This window comes from Thamnophis sirtalis, unplaced genomic scaffold, assembly GCF_051295495.1.
Source record: "Thamnophis sirtalis isolate CommonGarterSnake01/CBP01778 unplaced genomic scaffold, rThaSir2_p1.2 scaffold_8, whole genome shotgun sequence".
Classification (NCBI taxonomy): Eukaryota; Metazoa; Chordata; class Lepidosauria; order Squamata; family Natricidae; genus Thamnophis; species Thamnophis sirtalis.
Window position 1 is genome coordinate 67,557,222 of NW_028261388.1, and position 22,219 is coordinate 67,579,440.

Genomic DNA, 22,219 nt, shown 5'->3' on the forward strand with positions numbered 1-22,219 from the left:
TTACTGAATATTCTAAACTGCTGTAATATGTATTTTTATTTATATTTGGTATATGTACTGTACCATGGGACAAAGTGGTTTAGATTATTTCTTCCCTTCTGCTCCCTATATTTTGTAGTGCCCATAAAAGGTCAAAGCAGGATTAAACTATGATACATCATGGTTCAACAAACAAAGGCAACTTGAAACCAGAATTTCAGATCATGAAATAAAAATCAACTAATGGGCTAGGAGGGGTAAACTATAGCTCACCTACCAAAGCAATGATTCAGCTGTAACTCTTAGCATACAACAGAGATACCATCTTACAACTAGCAGGTAGAAAGAGTTAAGTTAGGTTTGCTTGGTCATAATAAATCATAAACATGAGACAAACATACTTGCTAAAGTAATGAGCATAACATTCTTTTCAAATAATGAAAGCTGAATGTATTGAAAATTATACATACATACATACATACATACATACATACATACATACATACATACACACACACGCATTCTCCATGATTGGTGGAGACAGCAGTCACGTAGGGTTCACTCTCTCCAGTACCAATAGGGCTGAGTATACAGATTATAAAGCATTCCTCCTTGCTGCTCTTTCCCAGCTTTTTAGTCCCAACCAGTTCTGGGCTGGACATGTAGTTGTATTTCTCTGATTATATTGTTCTTTCTTACTAATTGGCTATTTATAAAACTTTCATATTTCAACTACTGTCATTCTTAAGATCTTGCAGACTTATATTAAGCAAGGGGCTTTGTCCCTCGCCATGGAGCCAGCTGTGTGGCTGGGACAGCTGTTTTAAAGCAACTGAGGTTTTTTTTTTCCTCTCGGTGATCGTCGGAGGCTTGTATTAGGAAGCGGAGCGGCTCTGATGCTTCTCTTTCGAGCGGATTGCTGGAGGTTGCCTCGGTGACAAACCCAAGGGTGATAACCCTGTGCTTGTCATCAGGAACACAGCGCTGGGGCTGCAAAGCTCTCAGGAAGATCGCTGTTTCCCTCAGAGATTGCAGCAAGCACTATTTCAAGCCAGCAGAGAGTGTGTGACAGTTGATTTTGGTGCGAAAAGCAGCGAGTGCCATTTTGAAGCCAACGGTCGGTAACGGGGCTCTTTTACAGCATTTACCTTGAGGCTGCCTGTTTCTTCTTGGCTTATAATGATGGCTTCCGGCACAGGAGATGGAGCAGTAATCTCTCCCCAGCCCTCTCTACCAGAGAGCCCTACTGCTGGCTCTTCATTAGCTCAGACTTCTAGGAGAAGGGTGGCAGCTGCCCCAGCTGCGGAGCTCCCTGCAAAGGCTCCCAAGAAAGCAAAAAAAGGGGGGAAAGGGCAGCTCAAGTCCTCATTGCACAAGACGTCTCCCAGCAAGCGCACACAGGATGGCAGAGAGAGCCCTCACCCATTCCAGGTGATCCCTGTCTCTCCTGGTAGCCCTCCTCCTGTGGGTCTTTCTTCTGATTCAGGGGATTCCCTTTCTGAACCTGGTTCTCCTTCTCAGATAGGGGATGGTACAGGGATTTTTGATTCTCCTCAAAGTGAGGATGACTCCTTAGAAGATGCAGGCCCTTCTCCGGTGGCAGATCAGGCTTCCTCTTCCCCAGGATTTTTGGGTTTGAACCAACCCCTGATACTACCCCTGCTATTACCCCTGATGTAGCTGCCATTATCCCTTCTGCCATTGAAAAGGGGATAGCTGCTGGCCTCAAATGTTAAGAGATCCTCTGGCCACAGTTCTAACTCTAAATCGGAGGGGTCTAAACCCAAGAGTAAAAAGAAACACTCTTCTAGTAAGGATACTGCTGATCCTTCGACTTCTAGGTCTGCCATAGCAGGGGATGAGGATGAGCAGCCCCCCAGAGATTCTGATCTCTCTGAGGATGAGGATCTGGCCCCTGACCAACCAGTCTTTGTGGGGTTGTTCAAACCGGTTCTTTTCCTCTCCTTGCTGTTTAAGGCAAAGAAGATTGCTGGTTTTAAGCCTACCCCGGATCCTCAGCCTGCAGCCTCTGACACTGGGGATTCTGAGGATCCTCTTTTCCTAGAACCTACCGTTGAGAAGGAGGTGGTTCCTTCTCCTAGGAGTTTTATGAACGTGGTGCAAAGGCAATGGGCCTCTCCTGGCACCGGTCCTCTTCCTAATTCTCTTGATAAGTGCCTGTATAATGTAGGACTTGCCTTAGTCAAGGCTCTAGACCTTCCAGCCAACGACCTGCCTGTGGTAGCTCTGGCCTCTCCTAATGCAGCTGCCAGTGCTCCCGAGGATTCACTTAAGCCTGAAGACAAGTGTTTAGAACAAACACTTGTCAAAGGTCACCAGGCCTCTGCCTGGGCTGTTAGGGTTTCCACTTCTTCCTCATTTTTTAGCAGATCTGCTCTCCTTTGGCTAAAGCAACTTCAGAGCAGGATTACAAATAAAGACGCTAGGACCCACAGGGATTTAAACAAATTAAAAGCAGCTCTCGAGTTTTCTGCAGGTGCTGCGCTTAACCCAGCTCGCTTTGCCTCCAAAGCCATTGTTTCTACGGTCACCTCTAGGCAATTACTGTGGCTAAAAAATTGGCAAGCCGATGCCAGACACAAGTGGCATCTGGCTTCATCTCCCTTTTCGGGGGGTAATCTATTTAGGGCCCCTTTGGAACTCTTATTAGTGGAGTCAAAGTAAGATCCTCCAATCAACTTTCCACAAGGCGGACAATAGAAATTCCTCTACCGTCTATAGACGCCAGCTCTTTCATGGGCAGGATGGGGGTTTCTCCAACTCCCGTCCGCAGCGTCAGTCACTCTCTAGGCAGGAATCCAACCAACAGCAGGATAGGTCCAATAGGACCTTCCAACGATATCTTCCTAGGAAATCCTTTAGAGGTGGCTTCAATCGATCCTACAGACATCAGAAGTGGCTGTCTGGAGATCTTCCAATAGGAGGCTGACTGACGGTGTTTGCGGATCGATGGGAGGACATAACAACAGATGCTTGGGTCTTGCAGACCATCAGATGGGGTCTGACCCTGGAATTTCTCTCCATTCCCCCAAGGCATTTCGTCCCTTGCCCAGTGTCTCAGGACAGTCTCAAGAGACAGTTGGTGGAACAGGCCATTTGCCATCTTCTTCAGATCAGGGCCATCCAAGCTGTTCCCAAGGGCCAGGAACGTCTGGGATTTTACTCCCGGCTGTTTGTGGTTCCAAAGGCCTCGAGGGAATGGAGACCAATTCTGGATCTGAAAATCTTGAACCGATATGTCCTTTATCGACGGTTCAAGATGCACTCCCTGCAATCCATCTTGGAGAGCGTCCACAAGGGCGACTTCCTCTCCTCGGTGGACCTTACAGAGGTATATCTTCATATTCCCATCCTCCGTGAACACAGGCAGTTCCTTCGATTGAAGTACAGGGGAAATCATTGCCAGTACTGGGCCCTCCCCTTCAGGCTGTCATTAGCCCCAAGGGTATTCACAAAAGTGCTAGCGGTGGTGGCTGCCCACCTCCGCTCAAGATTAGTCATAATCCAAGTATATCTAGACGACATTCTCCTGCTGTCCCCCTCCATCAGGCAGAGTCACAGGGACATTCGAACTACCATTCAAGTCCTCCAAGAGCTAGGCTTCTCCATAAATCTAGCAAAAAGCTCTCTAAGGCCAGACACCCACATCCTTAATTTGGGAGCTCTAATAGACACTGTTCAGGGCAAACAGATCGGCGGAACAGCCTGCAGGAGCTAGCCAAGACAATCCAGCGACGTCACAGAGCCCAACCTCTCCAGTTGTCTTGGCTCTTGGGGAAAATGGTCTCCTGCTTCTCCATCGTGCCATGGGCGCGCCTCCACAATTGTTGCCTGCAGTGGTACCTGTTACCGTACCAGAAGGATATCAGCTGTTCTCTGCAACAGGTTTGCACTCCCGCATATGCGAGGAAGTCCCTGGGGTGGTGGCTCTCCCCAGCATTGACTCAAGGGACTCTCTTTTGAGAGCCGGTTCATCTAACTATCACCATCGATGTCAGTCTGATAGGTGGGGGGCCTACCTTCGGTCAGGGATGATTCAGGGATTGTGGTCACAGGCCAATCTTGCCAACACCATCAATTGGCTGGAAGTGCGGGCCATTCATCTAGCCCTTCGGAGGTTCCAAAACACGGTACGCAACTCCCATGTCTTAATCCTCACGGACAACATCACCGTGAAGGCGCATGTAAATCAGCAAGGGGGCACCAGGTCCAAACCGCTAATGAGGCAGGCATGGCTGTTGGGGCTTTGGGTGGAAGCCCACCTTCTCTCACTCAAGGTGGACCACATCTTGGGCGTCGCCAACGTTCAGGCCGACTGGCTAAGTTGCACTCAAGTCGACCAGGGTGAGCATCTCATGCAGCCTCTTTCAGGAGATATCCCGCAGATACAGGGGACCAGTACTCAACCTCTTCACCTTGAAGGAAAACGCCCTTCTCCCATGGTACTTCACCAGGTATGCGTCCCCAGGAGCAGAGGGGGTGGACACTTTGCGGTGCCCATGGCCCCCGGGCCTTCTGAACGTGTTCCCTCCTCTGCCTCTAATACAGAGGGTGGTACGGAAAATACTAGACGAGGAGACGGAAATTCTCCTTCTGGCACCACATTGGGCCCGCCGGCTGTGGTTCAGGGACTTAATTACGTTATCTGTAACACCTCCATGGTGCATTCCACTACACAGACTGTCCCTCTCACAAGGCTCAATCCAGCATCCAGATCCACATTGGTTACAACTAACCATGTGGAGGTTGAGCGGCAGGCGCTGAGAGCGGATGGGCTGTTGGACAGTGTCATTCAAACCATTCAAGCCTCGCACCACCCCTCCACGACTTGAATATACGACACAACCTGGATAGCGTTTACCAAGTGGTGTTCTTCTGATCTTGTCTGCCTCACTGGCTAATGTGTTAGACTTTCTCCAACAGGGCCTCACCAAAGGTATTTCGCCAAACACGTTAAGGCATCAGGTGGCGGCCCCCTCTACACTCTTGACTCTACCGACAGGTGAACCCATCTCTCATCTGCCACATATACGTTGGTTTCTCCATGGAGCGACCAATATTCGTCCTCTGACTGTTCACAGATACCCAACCTGGGACTTAACCAAAGTTTTAGACTTTCTGACCAGGGCTCAGTTTGAGCCATTGCGGACCGTATCTCTTCAACATCTCACGTTCAAGGTCTGTTTCCTGATCGCAGTGACATCGGCAAGACAAATCTCCGAAATCGCAGCTCTGTCGATTAGAAGCAACCTTTGTATGTTTCATGCAGATAGGGTCGTTCTCTGTCTAGATCCGATATTTATGCCCAAAGTTAACTCAGCCTTTCATAAGGTTCAGGAACTGATTCTCTCTAATTTTTGTCCCAATCCTTCTCATGAGTTAGAAGAAAAGTGGCATTCCCTAGATGTTTGCAGGGCTTTACGTATCTATAAACGTTCAGCTATGTTCAGGCATTCTGAAGCCTTGCTAGTCTCTTTTCAGCCAACTTCCCTGGGTTCTAAAGTCTCCTCTTCCACCATAGTCGCTGGCTTAGAGCCTGTATCACTAAAACTTACAGAGCCAATGATCTTGTTCCTTCACAGGGTATAACCGCTCATTCCACTCGTAGTGCAGCCATGTCAACTGCCTGGGCTACTCAGGCGTCAGTAAATTTGGCCACTTGGACTTCTCCCATTCCCTTTATCCGTCATTACAAGATAGACCAGTTTGCTTCGGCTGAAGTGGCCTTTGGAAGGAGAGTTTTACAGCAAGTCCATTTCCTGGACTCCTCTTCCACGGGGACCGGATCCCTCCCTTAATTAGGAACTAGCTTGGGTATGTCCCTACGTGACTGTTGTCTCCACCAATCGTGGAAAATGGGCGTTGGTACTTACCTGATACGCTCATTCTCACTGCAGGTGGAGACAGCAGTGACCCCCACCCTGTTCCAGTCAATGTTCTCCTTCATTAGGATTAGGTTGGTCCTTTCTTTCCTTTTCTTGGTTTCCCTTTATTCTCCTTCTCCATATCAACTACACGTCAGTCTACATCATGTCTTCGTCTAAAAGCTGGGGAAGAGCAGCAAGGAGGAAGGCTTTATAATCTGTAGACAGCCCTATTGGTTACTGGAGAACGAACCCTACATGACTGCTGTCTCCACCTGCAGTGAGAATGAGCATATCAGGTAAGTACCAACACCCATTTCCTAATGCATTTCTCCTAAATGCTTGTTTAACGCTTTTATATCTTGATATACATTTTTTCTGCTATCTTAAGAGCCATGTATCTGAATATTCTAGTGACTTACAGCTTTATTTAATTTTAAATTCTAATTCTGAGCATTTTGAATCCTTCTGCATCTCAGGTATTCTAGAATGGCCATTTTGGACTAAGCTAGTAGTAGTAGCTATTGGTTTCACCGGTGGAATTCTTTTCATGTATGTTCAATGCAAAGTTTATGTACAACTGTGGAAAAGACTTAAAGCTTATAACCGTGTGATATATGTACAGAACTGCCCAGACATAAGCAAAAAAAGCAGATTAGAAAAACAAAATGCTGAATATTCAAGTATCTTCAGAAGCCATCATACAGAGACTACCAGTTCAAATTGCACAGAAACTGAAAATGTGAATGCTAACATTCTTCATATTTGACATGTTTTTTTCTTGAAGATTTGGATCAGCATTATTTACTATTTTCAGATATTTAACTTAAGACTGAGTTGGTAGAAATATTCTTCTTTTACCAGAGCATCAATCAGAAGATAAACCGAAGAAAGTCTGCTTGAATGATATATAAATGATGTTAATCATTATTTTCTCTCCATTTTAAAACAATTCAGTTTTGGTCAATCATTCTAAAATATGTCTTGGTTACATTAAGAAAGTGTCTTTTCTCTACTATATGAAACTATTAAATGAGATACAAAGGAGGAAATATGTTTTTACATAAACATACTATTATACATACCTCTATAGTGTACCAGGACCCCATTTACAAATCTTCATGTTGCAAACAGTATGTAGTTCTACTATTGCTGTAAATAATTTGCCTACACTGTATCTGTGAACTGTATCACACTCAGGGTAGGGATGTCGAAACATGAAGCACTTTTAATTGTTTTTATATTATAACAAATTTGAAACAATCTCAGTTCAGTGTGTTCCTTTGAATTACTGAAAGCACATTAATATGTAGACCTGACCATTTGCCTTAAAACAACAAGGTTTGTACTAAAAATTTCCTCAAATGTTCTTATGTCTAATAATAAATACTTTATTGACATTTTGTTTGTTTGCCCTTTTTTAAAAATACTGCAAACTTTGATTGTGGAACAGAAAATAATGATATAGATTAAATGTTTTCAGTATTCTCTGTAATATTAGAATAAGTTAATTGATCTGATTTTAATAAAAAAGAATTTTAGTGCTGCACTTTTCTAGCATATTTTATATATGTATACATATCTTCAAGTCAGCCTTTACTGCTGGTGATTGCATTGGCAACCTTTTTGGAAGTGATTGCTCTTACCTCATTCCTCAAGGTAAAAGATTGTGTCTAGGCCAAAGTCATCAGCTGGTTTCTGGACCTGAAACAGGACTAAAATTCAAAGTCTTTATCACTACCTGGCTCTCTTTCTAGTATTTACACCTGCTTGTAATGTATTTGAAGTACAATGCTGATTGTATGCATTCTATCTGACATACTTCCATCCGAGAATTTAAAGCAGGTTTAAGAAGAATTGGTAGATGTTATCAATTCTAATTAAATGTGCTTGTAAAGTCCTGCCTCACCAGCCTTCTCAATAAAACAGAACTCTTGAAATGAATGGCATTTCAAAAGGAACTTTTATTGGATGACAATGATAGTAGAGTGTAGACAACATCTGAATTTTGTGCGCTGGAGCGTTAGGTTAAACAACTCCTTTTTGAGGCCCTTCCCAATGTCCAGTTCATCTTTGAGCCAATTCCAAGGTGTGAAGATGTAAGAATTTCGGGTTGAGAAGATAAGTAATAGGTGCCATAATCTCGCTCCTCCAGTGGTGAGACAAAACAGATTGCCCAAAGCACATTCTTTCCCCCCTCCCAACATCCTAAAGGTACATCAAAGCAGAGAACAGGAACAAAGGAAAATCCAATGCAAGTGTAGTCCGAATCCTCCCCCTCCCTCCATAATGGCAAGGTCCCAATAGAGATCAATGGGACTTGGCAGTGCTTTAATTGTCTTGGAACGCCCAAAATGTTAATAATAAAAAATTGAAGTTTGATGGCTTTGTTTCTTTCTTTCTTGAATTTCTAGTTCACCCTATTCCAAAACTATTCTGAGCAGCTTCACAAGTTACAAAAAACAACACTGCATAAAAACAACCATCTGAGGGACACATTACATTAACCACCAATTATATCACTCTCAACTCAGAAGGCTTGGGGCTAGATTTTGGCAGGGGAATCTTTTAAGATTGCTTGAAGACAGACAAGGTGGAGACCATACGAATAATTAGTTAAGTAAATTAATTGGCTACTGTCTAATGTGGATAGTTAGCCTTTTTTTGGCAAAAAGTGGACACACACACAAAACACATGAGTATCTTCTGCAAAATAGGTTTCAGATAGATTCTGGTCAGGAGAGGGTTCTGGCTGGCTTTACTGCCGGTTTGCTTGTGTGCGCACTGGATGCGCACTGTGCACACATGCACAGTTCAATTAAAATTATTCAGCACAGAACTCAAAAACAAGATGGCAACTGCAGTGACCGGGGAACTGGTTCGGGGGCATGGCAGGCCTGGTTCCAGTGGCCCAAGCTGCCATACCACTACTGGTTCGGCTGAACTGGTAGGAATCCATCTCTGATTCTGGTCCACATTTGGTTTGATTGGACCAATTTAACCTATCCACAGTCCCTGTGGAAATTCAAATTAGCAGCTGCAGCTTAAACCTGCTTGGATTGCAATTTGAATCAAAGAGAAGAACTTCCAATAGCATTTTTTCTTTCACTTTTAATGAGCAGGATAAACTTTGCTTCCATATCTTCTGCTGAAAATATAGGTGATAGAAAAATTTACAAAGAGCATATATAAGCAGATAATCTGGTACTGCAACGTGAGATATGCTAACTGGTGATGAGAAACGGCAGCACTGCAACTTGTACTTAGTCTCAGTCTTTTTTCAATCATCTGTCAAAAATGGTGTAAGGTCTGCTTGGGTCGGCGGGTGGGGTTGTACTAGATGATCTACAAGGTGCCTTCCAACTCTGTTAATCTGTGTTTGTAACTAATCTGTATCTTTTAGTGGATAAGATCTATGTTAGTTGTAATACCTTGATTTAGGACTGTTTATTTACAACCTTTTCCCCACAATCATTAAGCAAATCAAGTGGTTACATGCCATTTACCAAGCACCTGATTTTTTTTTCATGTGATCATGGGACACTTCAATGATCCTAAATGCAAGGACTAGGTCATAAATCACTTTTTTCATAACCTTGGACAGTTGTTAATTGATCATAAGTTGAGGACTACATGCAACTTATACTAACATTAATGAGTGACTTATCTATTTCTTTAGTAACACCACCAAAGTAAATAACCCATGATACAGAGGGCACCAGTCATAACTAGACATAATGGTTGGAACCTAATTATATTAAGAAAAGGTTGACAGTCAACTGTATTATGCATAGTTAGCTTTACCCCAAACCTAGCCCTAATTCTAGATGGATTCAAATCAAAATTAAGTGAAGTGAGTAATTAACAGAACATTAGGATGTGCTGTATTTAGAAAACCATTTCTATTTTGTACATTGGTGGCGCCATGGTTAGAATGCAGTATTCTGCTGATTGCCAGGGGTTCGATCCTCACCAGTTCAATATTGACTCAGCCTTCCATTCTTCTGAAGTTGGTAAAATGAGACCCAGATTGTAGGAGGCATTATGCTGACTCTGCAAACCGTTTAGAGAGGGATGTAAAGCACTGCAAAGCAATATTTAAGTCTAAGTGCTATTGCAATTGTGAAGTAAATAATAGTGTAATGAAGCTTTTCGTTTTTATGGCTTCGGAGGACAAAAAATGGCCCTATGTTTGCCCTCTGGAGTCTTCAGGGAAGCCTCCTGAAGTCTCCGGAAGTTAAAAATTGGCCCTACAGACAAACTGGAAGTCACCATTCCTGAACCTCCGGGTTCCCTGCAGGTCCATTTTTCACCCTCTGGAGGAAAGCCTGTGGAGGGCGAAAAAACCGCACCAACAGTTGGGGGGGGGGTGCTGGTCATGTCGCATTGCATTATGGGTGTGACACACCCATGCACGACCCTCCTACGCTCCTCCCACTTTTGGCACGGGAGCCAAAAAAGGTTAGCCATCACTCATATAGGGTCTCCTGCTTGAACAGGGGGTTCAACTAAAAATACGTCCGCGCAGGACCTGACAGGACAACTCCTCGCGTTATCTAACATGGTGGCTCCATGTGCCACCAGTAGCATGCGTGCCATAGGTTCGCCATTACGGCCCTATACCATTGCGGACAAATGGCTGTCTGATCTCATCTTAAAAACCTCCAGTGATGGAGCATCAACAACTTCTGAAGGCATGCCATTCCATTGATCAATTTTTCCCACTGTCATGAATTTTTTCCTTAGTTCTAAGTTGGAGCTCTCTTCGATAAATTTCCTACTGATACTTCTTGTCCAGTCCTCAGATGCTTTAGAGAAGAGGTTGACCCAATCCTCTCTGGGGCAACCCCTCAAAAATTGGAGGACTGCTATCATGTAACCCCTAGTCCTTCTCTTTGTTAGACTAGATACACCCAGTTCATGCAACCGTTTTATCTTGCAGTCCCCTAATCATCTTTGTTCTTCTTTTCTGCAATCTTTCTAGAATCTTAATATCTTTTTTTGTATTGTGACCAAAACTGGATGCAGTTAAGTAAGATGAGCTATATGATCTTGTGTTCCCCTGCTGTTTCTGAAGCCTGCTGTTCATGTGATATTCCCCTCTGTCTAGAGGAGGGGTCCCCAACCTGTGGAGCGCGGCCTACTAGTGGACCATGAGGGGCTGCAGAAATAGCTGGTAAGAACGCACAGCCTCACTTGTACAAGCAGCAGGTGAGTATGCATACACACACTCCATTTAAGTGAGTGGCAGGTATACATGGTTTGCGCAAATGGAGCTGTGAATGCGCTTGCTGGCTGCTCACATGGAATCATCCCCTCTCCCCCTGCCGGTCCCTCCTAGTTTTGGGGCCATGGTAGGCTTTTCTGTGCTTGTTGCCATTGTTATGGGGTTTTTTTTGTTTCCCCACTTATCTTTTAAAAATTTATGAGGATTTCATTCACACAAACACACACACAGATTTTTCATATTAAGTCAGTAGGTTTGCAAGCCATCTGTCTTCTCCCTCAAACGTTATTATTTGTTCCACATATTCTTTTGTTGAATACATATAGTCTCATCAAGTTTTTCTTTGCACAGATTTTTTTGTATGTTTCTGTAAGGTCCTGCCTCTACTCCCCATTCAAGAAAGTATGGACTCTTGAGACAGCAGTATTTCAAAGGGCACCTTTTATTGAAATGGAGCGATTGCAAGACAAAAACAAAGCAGGCTCTAAGGTTCCCTTAGGCCCGTGATGGCGAACCTATGGCGCATGTGTCTCCCACCGGCTAGCTGGTCGTTAGGTCTCTGCCGCACATGCGAGAATGCATGCGTGGGGGATGGTGCATGCATGAGGGTGCTCACATTGTATTTTGAGGCCTCGTGTGGCCCTTCATGCCCCGTTTTGGGCCTGGAAGTCCTCCTGCACCAAGCTGGAAGCCAAAATGGGGTGCAGGGGCGCTGCACAAGCCCTCCACACACACACCTTGTTTTAGGCCTGGAAAGCCTTCTGCACCAATCTGGAAGCCAAAAATGGGTGGGGGCAGTGCACATGTGGGGGGGAAGGGCGCACATGGGGTCATACATACATTGCATTATGGGTGTGGGTGCACATACACGCTTTTGGCATGCGATGACAAAATAGTTAGCCATCACTGCCTTAGGCAATTCTGTTAGGGTAAAGGAGTTAGAAACCCCTCCCCTCAGTCCAATGTTGAATGAGCCAATCCACAGGTATGAAGATGTGGAGAACTGGGAAGGAGATAAGGGACAGTTCCCAGGCGCTTCTTTCAGGAGGCTTCAGAACTGAGGCAAAACAGATGGCCCTCCCCCCTTTCACATTCCCCAAAGGTAAATCAAAGCACAGAGCAGATAGGTGTCAGAGCTAGAGTTATAAACTAAGGGATTACAGGATATGTAGGAAACAGGAAGAGGGTAATAAATGAATAAATGATCCAGGCGCCTCTCCCCACAGAAATGGCAGTATCACGATAGGGATCTGACATGTTTCTTCCATCTTTTTTCATGTTATGTTCCATTAAATCCTTTCCAACAGAAGTGTTTCACTTAACAATTGTGGCAAAAATCAGGCACCGGTCCCTTCATAACTGCCTTGACTAGTAACATAATTGTTTTTATTATTTTATTTTTTAACAGATTAACAGGAGACCCTACACCATTTCTGACAAATGGCAGTCCAATCTCTTCTTGAAAGCCTCTAATGATTAAGCTCCCACAACTTCCAAAGATTGTTCTCACTGTCAGAAAATTTCTCCTCATTTCTAGGTTGAATCACTCCCTAGTCAGTTTCCATCTGTTATTCCTTTTCTAGCCTTTGGCCTTGGAAAATAGCTTGACCCTTCCTCTCTACTGCACCCCCTCAAATACTGGAACACTGCTATCATGTCTCCCCTGCTCCTTCTCTTCACTAGACTAACCATGCCCAGTTCCTGCAACTGTTCCTCATATGTTTTAGTCTTCAGCCCCCTAATCATCTTTATTGCTCTCCTCTGCACTTTTTCTAGAGTCTCAACAGTTGAAAATGACTTGAGGGCATATAATCAATAAATTAACCTCAAGAGAGCATTGTTTGGCATCCAGGAGCCCAACAGTCTTTAGGCACACACAGAATTTAAGGAAGGACTTGTTTCTGCAAGCCTCAACAATAAGGCAGCAGCAATCAGTAGAGAAAAAGAAAAAGTTAGAAAACAGCAATTGCAGCTAAGAACTTAGCTGGGCAAAAGTGAATTCCAGGTCAAGCAGTAAGTCAGGGCGAATATTTATGATACCAAGTTAAGGGAGAGACAAAGTGTCAGGCCTGCCTCCATTCAAAACCCAAGAAAGAAAACCCCCAAATCCATTGAGATAGAGAAGAGGTCCGTTTACTGAGGACGGTTGGTCTTGACAGTGTATAAACAACTCTACTCAGCAGCACAATAATTCTTGAGAGCAAACCCCCCTTTCATATGGAATTTCACCTCACCAGCTCACTTCTCAAATCCAAATGCCATCCCTCCCCCCCCCCCTTTACTATGGCAGCCGATAACAAGCATGCAGCAAAGTCAAACCGCATGCTGGAGATCTAGTTGACAATCAGCCATCCTGCAGTAGAAGCGTTAGCCCTAAAAAGAAAAAAAGAAAAGACAAATACAAAGAGTGACATGCAGTACAAAATGGTAGATAAATATTAGGTTTATCAGGATATATTTTGGGTGAAACAGTTGAAGGAGTTTGGGAGCCTGGGCGTTCCGAGCGTCCACTCATTCAGATTGTGAGAAAGGGAAGTGTTTCCAGACCACCAAATATTGTAGTTTTCCACAGTGTTTCCTGGAATCTAGGATTTCCTTGACTTCAAAGTGTTGTTCCCCTTCTATGAGGGTGTGAGAATAGGGGTAAACCCTTAAATTATTTGGGTAAAGGAGATTCCATTTTGAATGTATCACATGCTTAGCTCGCTTGCTAGCTTGGAAAGTTACAGCCTGGAACAAATGCAAAAGTTACTGTGCAAAAGTTACTGTGACCCAGTCAGAAATAGCTTAATGGTTTGTGGAAGTTCCCTCTGTAAGTCCCCTCTGTACCAGATATGTTTTTCAGGAAGATGGTCATTATCTACTATTGTTTAACTCTGGGAAAGTGCGCAGTTAAGGGTTTTTTGGGAACATTCTGAAAAGTCAGATGATACTTGACACATATTACAGGAATTCACTTAATATATTTTGGGGGATTTTATTTCTGTATGTTCACATAATTAATGCCAGCTGTATTAATTATTGCCAAGCATTGTTATCGATCATGGAAATGTATTTTTATATTTGTAGTATGACACACTTTTGATAATACTCAGGAGACTTTATTTTGTGCATTTAAGGCTCACCTGTGTACCTTGTAGTCATTCTCTCCTTTTGAGAATCCTATCATGCACATGATAGTATCGATAAGACCCTCTTATCAATGAATAAAGCTTTTTGTTGCCTATAATATCCTTGTTTAGTTTTTCTTGCGTTCATAGAAAATATCCGGGACATTTTTCTCACCGAGGGGGACAGGCTGGGCAGGCCGAAGGAAAGACACTTGCTCAGGCTTGAGCAAGTTAACATGAAATACTGGGTGGATCCACCTAAAGATTTTGGGCAGCTCTAATCGTACCGTGATCAGGTTGATGATTCTGACTATGCGGAAAGGGCCTACATACTTACGGCCCAGTTTCTTTGATTTCTGGGTAGTTTGTAGGTACTTCGTGGATAGGAAAACCTTGTCCCCCACTTGGAATTCTTTGTGTTTAGCTCTTTTATTGTCAGCCTGTTTCTTATGGGCCTGATGGGCCTCATCCAGTGCTTTACATGTGACCAGCCAAGTGTGTTGTAGCTATTCAATCCATCCCACTAAAGAGGTGATCTGAGGCTTCTCTTGGGGCAGTTCTGGTATGGGGACAAAATCCTGATTAGAAGCAACTTTAAACAGGACAAAGCCAGTACTACTATGGATTGAGTTATTGTAAGCAACCTCTTTGAATGGCAACAGGTCAGTCCAAATGTCCTGCTGGTAATTTACGTAGCATCTGAGGTACTGCTCCAGGACTGAGTTAGCGCATTCACAGGCCCCATTAGTTTGGGGATGGTGGGCTGAGCTTAGACCCTGGGCAGAGCCTAACAATTTAAGGAATTACCAACAGAATTGGGAGGTGAATCATACCCTCCTATATGAAATAATGCAGTCAGGAACACCACATAACCTATACACATGTTGGATAAATATTTTAGTGAGTGTTTTAGCAGAAGGTATTTTAGGGCAGGATACAAAGTGCAGCTGCTTGGAGAATAAGTCCCTAATCACCTAAATAACCGTGTTCTCCCCACTCTTGGGTAATTCAACAATAAAATCCATAGATATTTCGTTCCATGGGGCGCTAGGATTGGCAACACACTGGAGGAGTCCAGCAGGCTCCCCTGCAGGGCTTTTAGCAGCAGCACACACAGGACAGCTGGCTATGTAGGTCTATCCTTTTTCAATGAATGCCACCAAAATTGCCATCTGACCAGGTGTAAAGTTTTCATCATGGGCCTGTTGCAGTACTGTCCTACCAGTACTGACTGGTAGGTACATATAGTTTAGCCCCAATCCATGCCAGGGCACCTCGCATGGTGCACTCCTTTGTGTGGGATAGAAACCAACCATCACTTTTCAGTCTCCCTTTCAACTCCTCACGTAAGTCATTGGGAATATCAAGGTCCAACTTTTTCTGGGCTCGTAACCACCGGGGCAGTTAGTGGCTTTGAAAGGATGACTGGATGGATCACTTCTGGCCTAGCACTACTGTACTGGGGTAATCTAGACAAAGCATCCACCATAAAGTTCTTTCCCCCAGGAATGTAGCGCTAGGTAAAGTTAAATGTTAAAGTATTGCGCCCAATGAATTTGCTTGGGTGACAATTTTTGAGGAGTTTTCAGGGCTTCCAGGTTTTTATGGTCAGTCCACACCTCAAAATGGTGCTTTGCCCCTAAAAGGAAATGTCTCCAAGTTAATAGTGCCCAATGGACCGCAAACCTTTCTCTCAAATTGCCTATCTGTTACCGTTAATTTCCTGAAGGTGTAAGTGCAGGGTTATAGGCTCCTTTGTCATTAGCTTGCAAGAGCAAGGCACCCACAACCACATCACTGGTGTCAGTTTGAACCACAATTGGGGCATCCGTGTTGGGATACTTAAGTACAAACAACCACTTGAGTTTCTCAAAGGCTGCTTGGCATTCCATTGTCCACTCAAGGGATGGCTAGGTTTGGGCTTGGCCTCTTGGTTTTCAGCTGTCAATGGTTAGAAGAATAGCTACAATAAAAATGAACATTTTGCCAAGGTTATTATTTCTGTTTCAAACAATTTCAATAAAACTAGAAAAAAAGTTTTTTGAGGATTTAAACAAATTGATTGTAAAGTTTATTTGGCAAGGGAAAAAAGCAAGAATAAAATTGATAATGCTACAAGAAGCTAAAAATAAGGGGGGGATCTGGGTTACCTGATTAGGAGTTCTACTCCCAAGCCTCAGTGCTTACATGGGTGAAAGAATGGATTAATTTGAGGAATAAAAGAATATTGACTTTAGAAGGACATGCTTTACAATTGGGGTGGCATGCATTTATGTGGTATGGGAAAAATAAAAAAAATATATATTTTCAAAAACATATTAAAAATGCTCTGCTTTTAGTAGGGGAATGAATTAAAGAGAAACATTACATGAAAATACCAGTTTGCTATCAACTGTGGAAGCACTAATACATCCAAATGTTCTTGAACTGGAAAAAAATTACAAGATATAAAGAAATCCTAAATGAACAAGGAGAATTAAAATAGAAACAAGAACTGAAAAATCAAGGAATTAATTTCACTTGGTGGCCATTTATGCAAATATAATCAAGATACAAGAAAGATGCAGAAAAGTATGGATTTTACAAAGAACCTTCAGAACTAGATCAGATATTTTTAGGGACAGATGACAAACTAATAAAAAAATATAGCAATCTATTGAATTTCAAAATGAAAGAACAAGTAAAAGAAACTATGATAGTATGGTCCAAAATTTTTGGAAGTACTATAGAATTAGATAGATGGTAAAAACTCTGGGAAAGAATGTATATAAATTGATGATATCAACAGCCTACAAAGAAAATCTCTACAAAATGTTTTATTGGTGGCATCAGCCACCAGCAAGAATGGCAAAGATGTTCCAAAACATATCTCCCAGATGTTGGAAATGTAAAGAGATACTGGATTCTTATTACCATATGTGGTGGATTTGTCCTATGGAAAATAATAATAATTGGTTTTTAAAAAAAGGTGGCTAGAAGAAATGACAAAACAACAATTAGACCTAAAACAGTGATGCTCTTGTTGGGTATCCTACTGGAGAAATATAATAAAAGATATGCATATTTACTTTTACATGTGGTAACAGCAGGAGTATACGCACAAAATTGGAAAAATGAAAATATACCTATAAAGGAAAATGTACTCTATTTTTCAGAGTATAAGACGCACTGGAGTATAACATGCGCCAAAGTTTTGATGAGGCAAATTTCTTAAAAAGGTTTTTGCACTCTGCAGACCTCCCAAAAATGGCCCGTTTTTCACGGAAACAGGCCCAGGTTTTTTCCCCCCCCCCAAAAAAGAGCATGAATAGCCTTTAGGAGGCTTGTAGAGTGCTCCTGGGGGGTGCCCCTCCAAATGAGCAAAAAAGGCCATTTTTAAAATAAATAATAGATAATTTAGCATATAGTTCAGGAGCCTTCAATTTGTTCAGGACTGCACATACTAACTTCACATGTTCCTCCATAGTTTTGGTGTATATAAGAATGTCATCTAAGTAAACGAGAACCCCCTCGTAAAAATGCTCACACAGCACTTCATTGATCAATTGCATGAACATAGCTGGTCCCCCTTATAATCCAAATGGGAGCACCCTGAACTGGAAGAAGTCCAAAGAGTAATTAAAAGCAGTTTTCCACTCATCTCCCACTTTAATGCGAACTCTGTAATAAGATTCCCTCAAGTTCAGCTTAGTTTTCCTTTGGCCAGATCTGCTATCATGTCCTTCATTAGAAGCAGTCGGTATAAGAGCCAAGGTGGCGCAGTGGTTAAATGCAGCACTGCAGGCTACTGCTAGATCAGCAGGTCAGCGGTTCAAATCTCACCGGCTCAGGGTTGACTCAGCCTTCCATCCTTCCGAGGTGGGTAAAATGAGGACCCAGATTGTTGGGGGCAATATGCTGACTCTCTGTAAACCGCTTAGAGAGGCCTGAAAGGCCTATGAAGCGGTATATAAGTCTACTGCTATTATACATTCTCCACACACACAGCATTGAGCCCTTTATAATCTATGCACAGAAGAGACCCATTCTTTTTCTCACAAAACAACTCTGGGGCAGCCACCCATGGCCTAGCTGGTTGGATGAAGCCCCACTTTAGATTGTCAATAAAGCCTCACAGTTCATCCATCTCTCATGGGGTCATCAAATAGATTTTTGGCTTAAGGAGTTTCTCCCCAGGGAGGATTTCTATTCTGCAGTCTGTGGGGCGATGGGCAGGGAGCATATCAGAGCCCCACTTGCTGAATGCCTCCCTGAGGTCCCAGTATTCCTTTGGGATTTTCTCCTCTCCATCTGGGCACTTGCTCACTACAGTACCTAGTTCCCTCCCAACCTTGGCTCTGGGATGCAGTTTTTCCTCCTCCTCTTTCCACCTGTGTGGATTGGATTCTTAAAAGCCCCTTCCTCCAATTAATGTGAGGGTTCCATTTTTGGAGGTTAATCCAATCAGGAGGGGTCTCTTCATTCCAGAGGCTACAATGAAGGTCAATGTCTCTGTCATCCTCTATCCACATCTCCACAGAGGTTCAGTTACAAAGTGACCTGGGCCTCCCCCAGCCACCAACACATCTAGCTGGCAAAATGCTATGGGCACCCTCAGTGTTCTCAGTCTCAGTCCCAGCTTCATAACCACCTCGGGGCTAATTAGTCATCTGGTGCACCCTGGCCTTGTATGTCTTCCATTTTCTAATTATTGCTCCCACAGTTGATTTCTTCACACCAAGCTGTGTGCCTATTGCAGATTCAGTCTTCCCAGCCTGGTGCAGGTCTACAATTTTGTTTCTGGTGTCCTTCGACAGCCTCCATCCCTTTCAGTGGTCTTTCATGGTGCTTTGCTGGCTCTTTCTCAGGCTTCCTGCCCCACTGGTTACTGAATTAGAGCTTTCTTTGGCAAAGCAATCAACTGCTCAGTGTCCCTCCTTCCCATACTTGAAGCTCGTGGACCTCGGTTTGGGTGCTGGCCTGCCTTTGGCAGCTTTTGGGGATTCTATAGGGGCAGGGAGAAAGGCTTGCTCCAGCTGCGATGTCACGGTTCTGACCAATGCCCCAATAAAAGCAGGAGCCTCAAGCCATTTAGCAAGGAAAATCCAGTTGTTTATTAGGAGTGCAATGTCAGCACGAACTAAGTGAAGTCAGCTCTGACTTCATCCGGCTTACGCCTTGCCTCTTATCCTGTTTCCCCCTCCTCCCAAGGTGCATCATCAGTCACATTCCCCAATGAAGCAATTTCAAGGGTCGTAGAAGTCACTCCTACCTACCGTTGAAGGTCTCTGTGCAAATGGCCTTGACTTTGACTAGTGTGTGTTTTGTTTTGATTGGGGTGTGAATTCCTCAGTGCAGCTGCGAGGCACAATTTTCCATTACCCTCCCTATTGCAACTCAGGAGCAGGTCAGGAAAGCTTTGCGACTTTACATTCAGCTTCCCTCACTCCTGGAAGGCAACCTGTGCAAGGCAAAAATAATTTGAGTAAAGATATATCTATTAGAGAGGGACGCGGTGGCTCACGCCTTGTGAACTACAGACCTGGCATTTAGTGACAGCAGCCTGAGACCAGAGTCCTGATTACTCGCGCCATCTAGCCTTGGAGTCGGAAGGAGGGATCTCTATAATGTAGCGAGCCCTCCTTCCCCGGTAATGGCCAGCCCTAAAGTCCCTCCCTGTTAAGACCGTAATGCTCCGGCCCACTCCCGTGTCCGTAGTCCCTCCACCCACCCCCATAGCCCCCGTATTTCCCGACAGGCCCTTCGAATCAGTCATCCTGAGGTTGGAATGGGCCCAGATCCCCCCAGCACTTCTGCAGAGCATTCAGTGTGGGGGAACCCGGTTCCCATCCCAATCCTCGCTTACACACTCAAACGTTCACACACTCATACCCCCACAAAAATTTAAAATACAACAATATAATATAAAAGGGAAATTACACAGGTTAAAAGTGGGAACATTCACTTACAATCATACACATCCACACTACTTACAAGAAAAAATTGCGCAGGTATAATAGCTGATAAAAAATAAGCGAACAATCCGTACATGGGGACATAAAGTCCATAAAGTAACAGCACAATAGATCGGTGAAGCTGGGACGATATGAGGGAGCTAAAGTGGCCTCTTTCTCCAAGAGTCTGGTGTAGGAGGACTAGTAGTCGAGATGGCTAGGGTAAAGTTTCTGAGGTAGTAGTGGACGATGATAGCCACGATAATAGAAAGAATGAAGAGATTCCTAAACGAACTTATACACACAGACCAAAATGGATTTCTCCCTAAGAGACAGATAAGAGACAATATGCAAATTGTATTAAATACGCTAGAATACTATGAAAGCCACTCAGAGAAGCAAATGACATTGCTATTTCTGGACGCACAAATGGCCTTTGATAATGTGAACTGGCAATTTATCATAATGCAATTTCAAATGATGGGATTTGGTGAGGGATTTATAAATATGATCAAAACTATATACAATAATCAATTGGCAAAGGTAAATGATGAGATGACAGGAAAGATAGTGATCATGAAGGGAGCTAGACAAGGTTGTCCACTATCACCATTGTTATTTATTCTGACACTAGAGATTTTGAACAGAGCAATACAACAAAATAAAGAGGTAAAAGGGATGAGGGTTAAGAAAGAATGTAAGTGTCAGATCCCTAAAAGTGACACTGCCATTCAATTGGGAGGAGGGAGGCCTTGGAGTCACTTTATTGGCAGTGCCTGGTGACAACTGATATTTTACAACTGGTTTCCTGGTGCCGAAATGCCTGAGATCCCAACACCTTTTGGAGAATGTTTATGATGGCCATGTAGGATGGTTTACTTTAATGTCTAACGGAAGATAGCCACCACCACAGCCATCACACAATTCCACTGGAAGATGTATAAGTGCCCTTATCGGTCCATATGATTTAATACTTGGCCAATGAATAAGGCCACATTCTCTGAACTCCCATTGAATGTCACCCTCATCACAGGTGGGCCCTAACATCCTGGTGGCTGGCCATTGGGCAGCTGCCCTCAAGAGCTCTGGGCCCTCATATCTCCACACACCCATTCCTGGTGGCCAAAGGTCTCTTACTGCCCCCACTCCCAACTGGTGTGGCTCTGGAGAAGGATGTAACATAGGTGGTGCATCCTGCCATCCATTACTCTGGACTGGACCCCCAAACCCAGCATCCCCAAACATCTTCTGCAAGACCTCAATTGTCTGGCTATGGAATAGCTCCAATTATTGTCATCAGAGATGCATCTTTCTCTCCATTGGGAAAAATGTGCCCCTGAAGGGGTCAGTGGTAGGCCCCATCTGGAAGTTCTCGGGGTCCAAAGGCCCCAGCCACCAAGTCCCTCACCATCCCATCCCTCAGCCAAATGCTCATAGTCTTCACGAAGCACCTGGCACACAGCAGGATGTTCCTTTTGACATACATCCACCGCCACCACCTCTGCTGGTCCAGATTAAACCACCGTTGTCTCTGTTGCTGTATCAGATGCCTCCAAATCTGCTGCCTCCAAGCCTAACACTGTACCTTCAGCCATCATGACTTGCTGTTTAAAGTGAGCTCCAACAAACTATCAGGTTCTGGGAAATAAAAACAGGAGACCAATGTTGGATTTAATCCTTGTTTATAAAACTGGAACTCACTGACCACCAATTGTTAATAACAATGGAAATTTTTTTGGAGCTAACACTCTGTGCTCCAAACCACCTTATGAACCTTTCCCCTGGCCCCACCCAGGCTACTCATGTTAAACCCCTCCCCCTGCACCTGCCGTTGAGTTATTCCACCCAGTTGCTTAATAACAGGCCTGGCATGCCTAACAACCTCCCTCATTGGCCCCTCCCATTAAGCGCAGCCGCTCCAGGCTCCTGTGCTATCCCAGCTGGCCGGCTTCAGTAGGCACTGGCCATGCACCTTGTGTATATTGAAGTATCATCAGTAATGGCCACCATCCCAGCAGTCCTGCAGCCTGGCACCATGCCTGCTGATGCATGGAGGCTGCTCCGATGTTCCCTCTTGCTCCAGTG

At 44.0% G+C, this 22,219-nt stretch overlaps 1 protein-coding gene across 5 annotated transcripts in view; it reads left to right on the plus strand.

Moving 5' to 3' along the window:
• Window positions 1-14,304, plus strand: part of MARCHF8 (uncharacterized) — a 35,295-nt gene extending 20,991 nt beyond the window's left edge. For 3 of the 5 annotated variants that reach the window (XM_014054643.2, XM_014054645.2, XM_014054644.2), the window contains exon 7: window positions 6,344-7,264. In XM_014054643.2, the coding sequence (XP_013910118.2) occupies window positions 6,344-6,633 (290 nt within the window). In that variant the 3' untranslated portion in view covers window positions 6,634-7,264. The other 2 variants (XM_087721838.1, XM_087721839.1) reach the window with 2 other exon arrangements.
• Window positions 14,305-22,219: the final 7,915 nt, after the last annotated feature.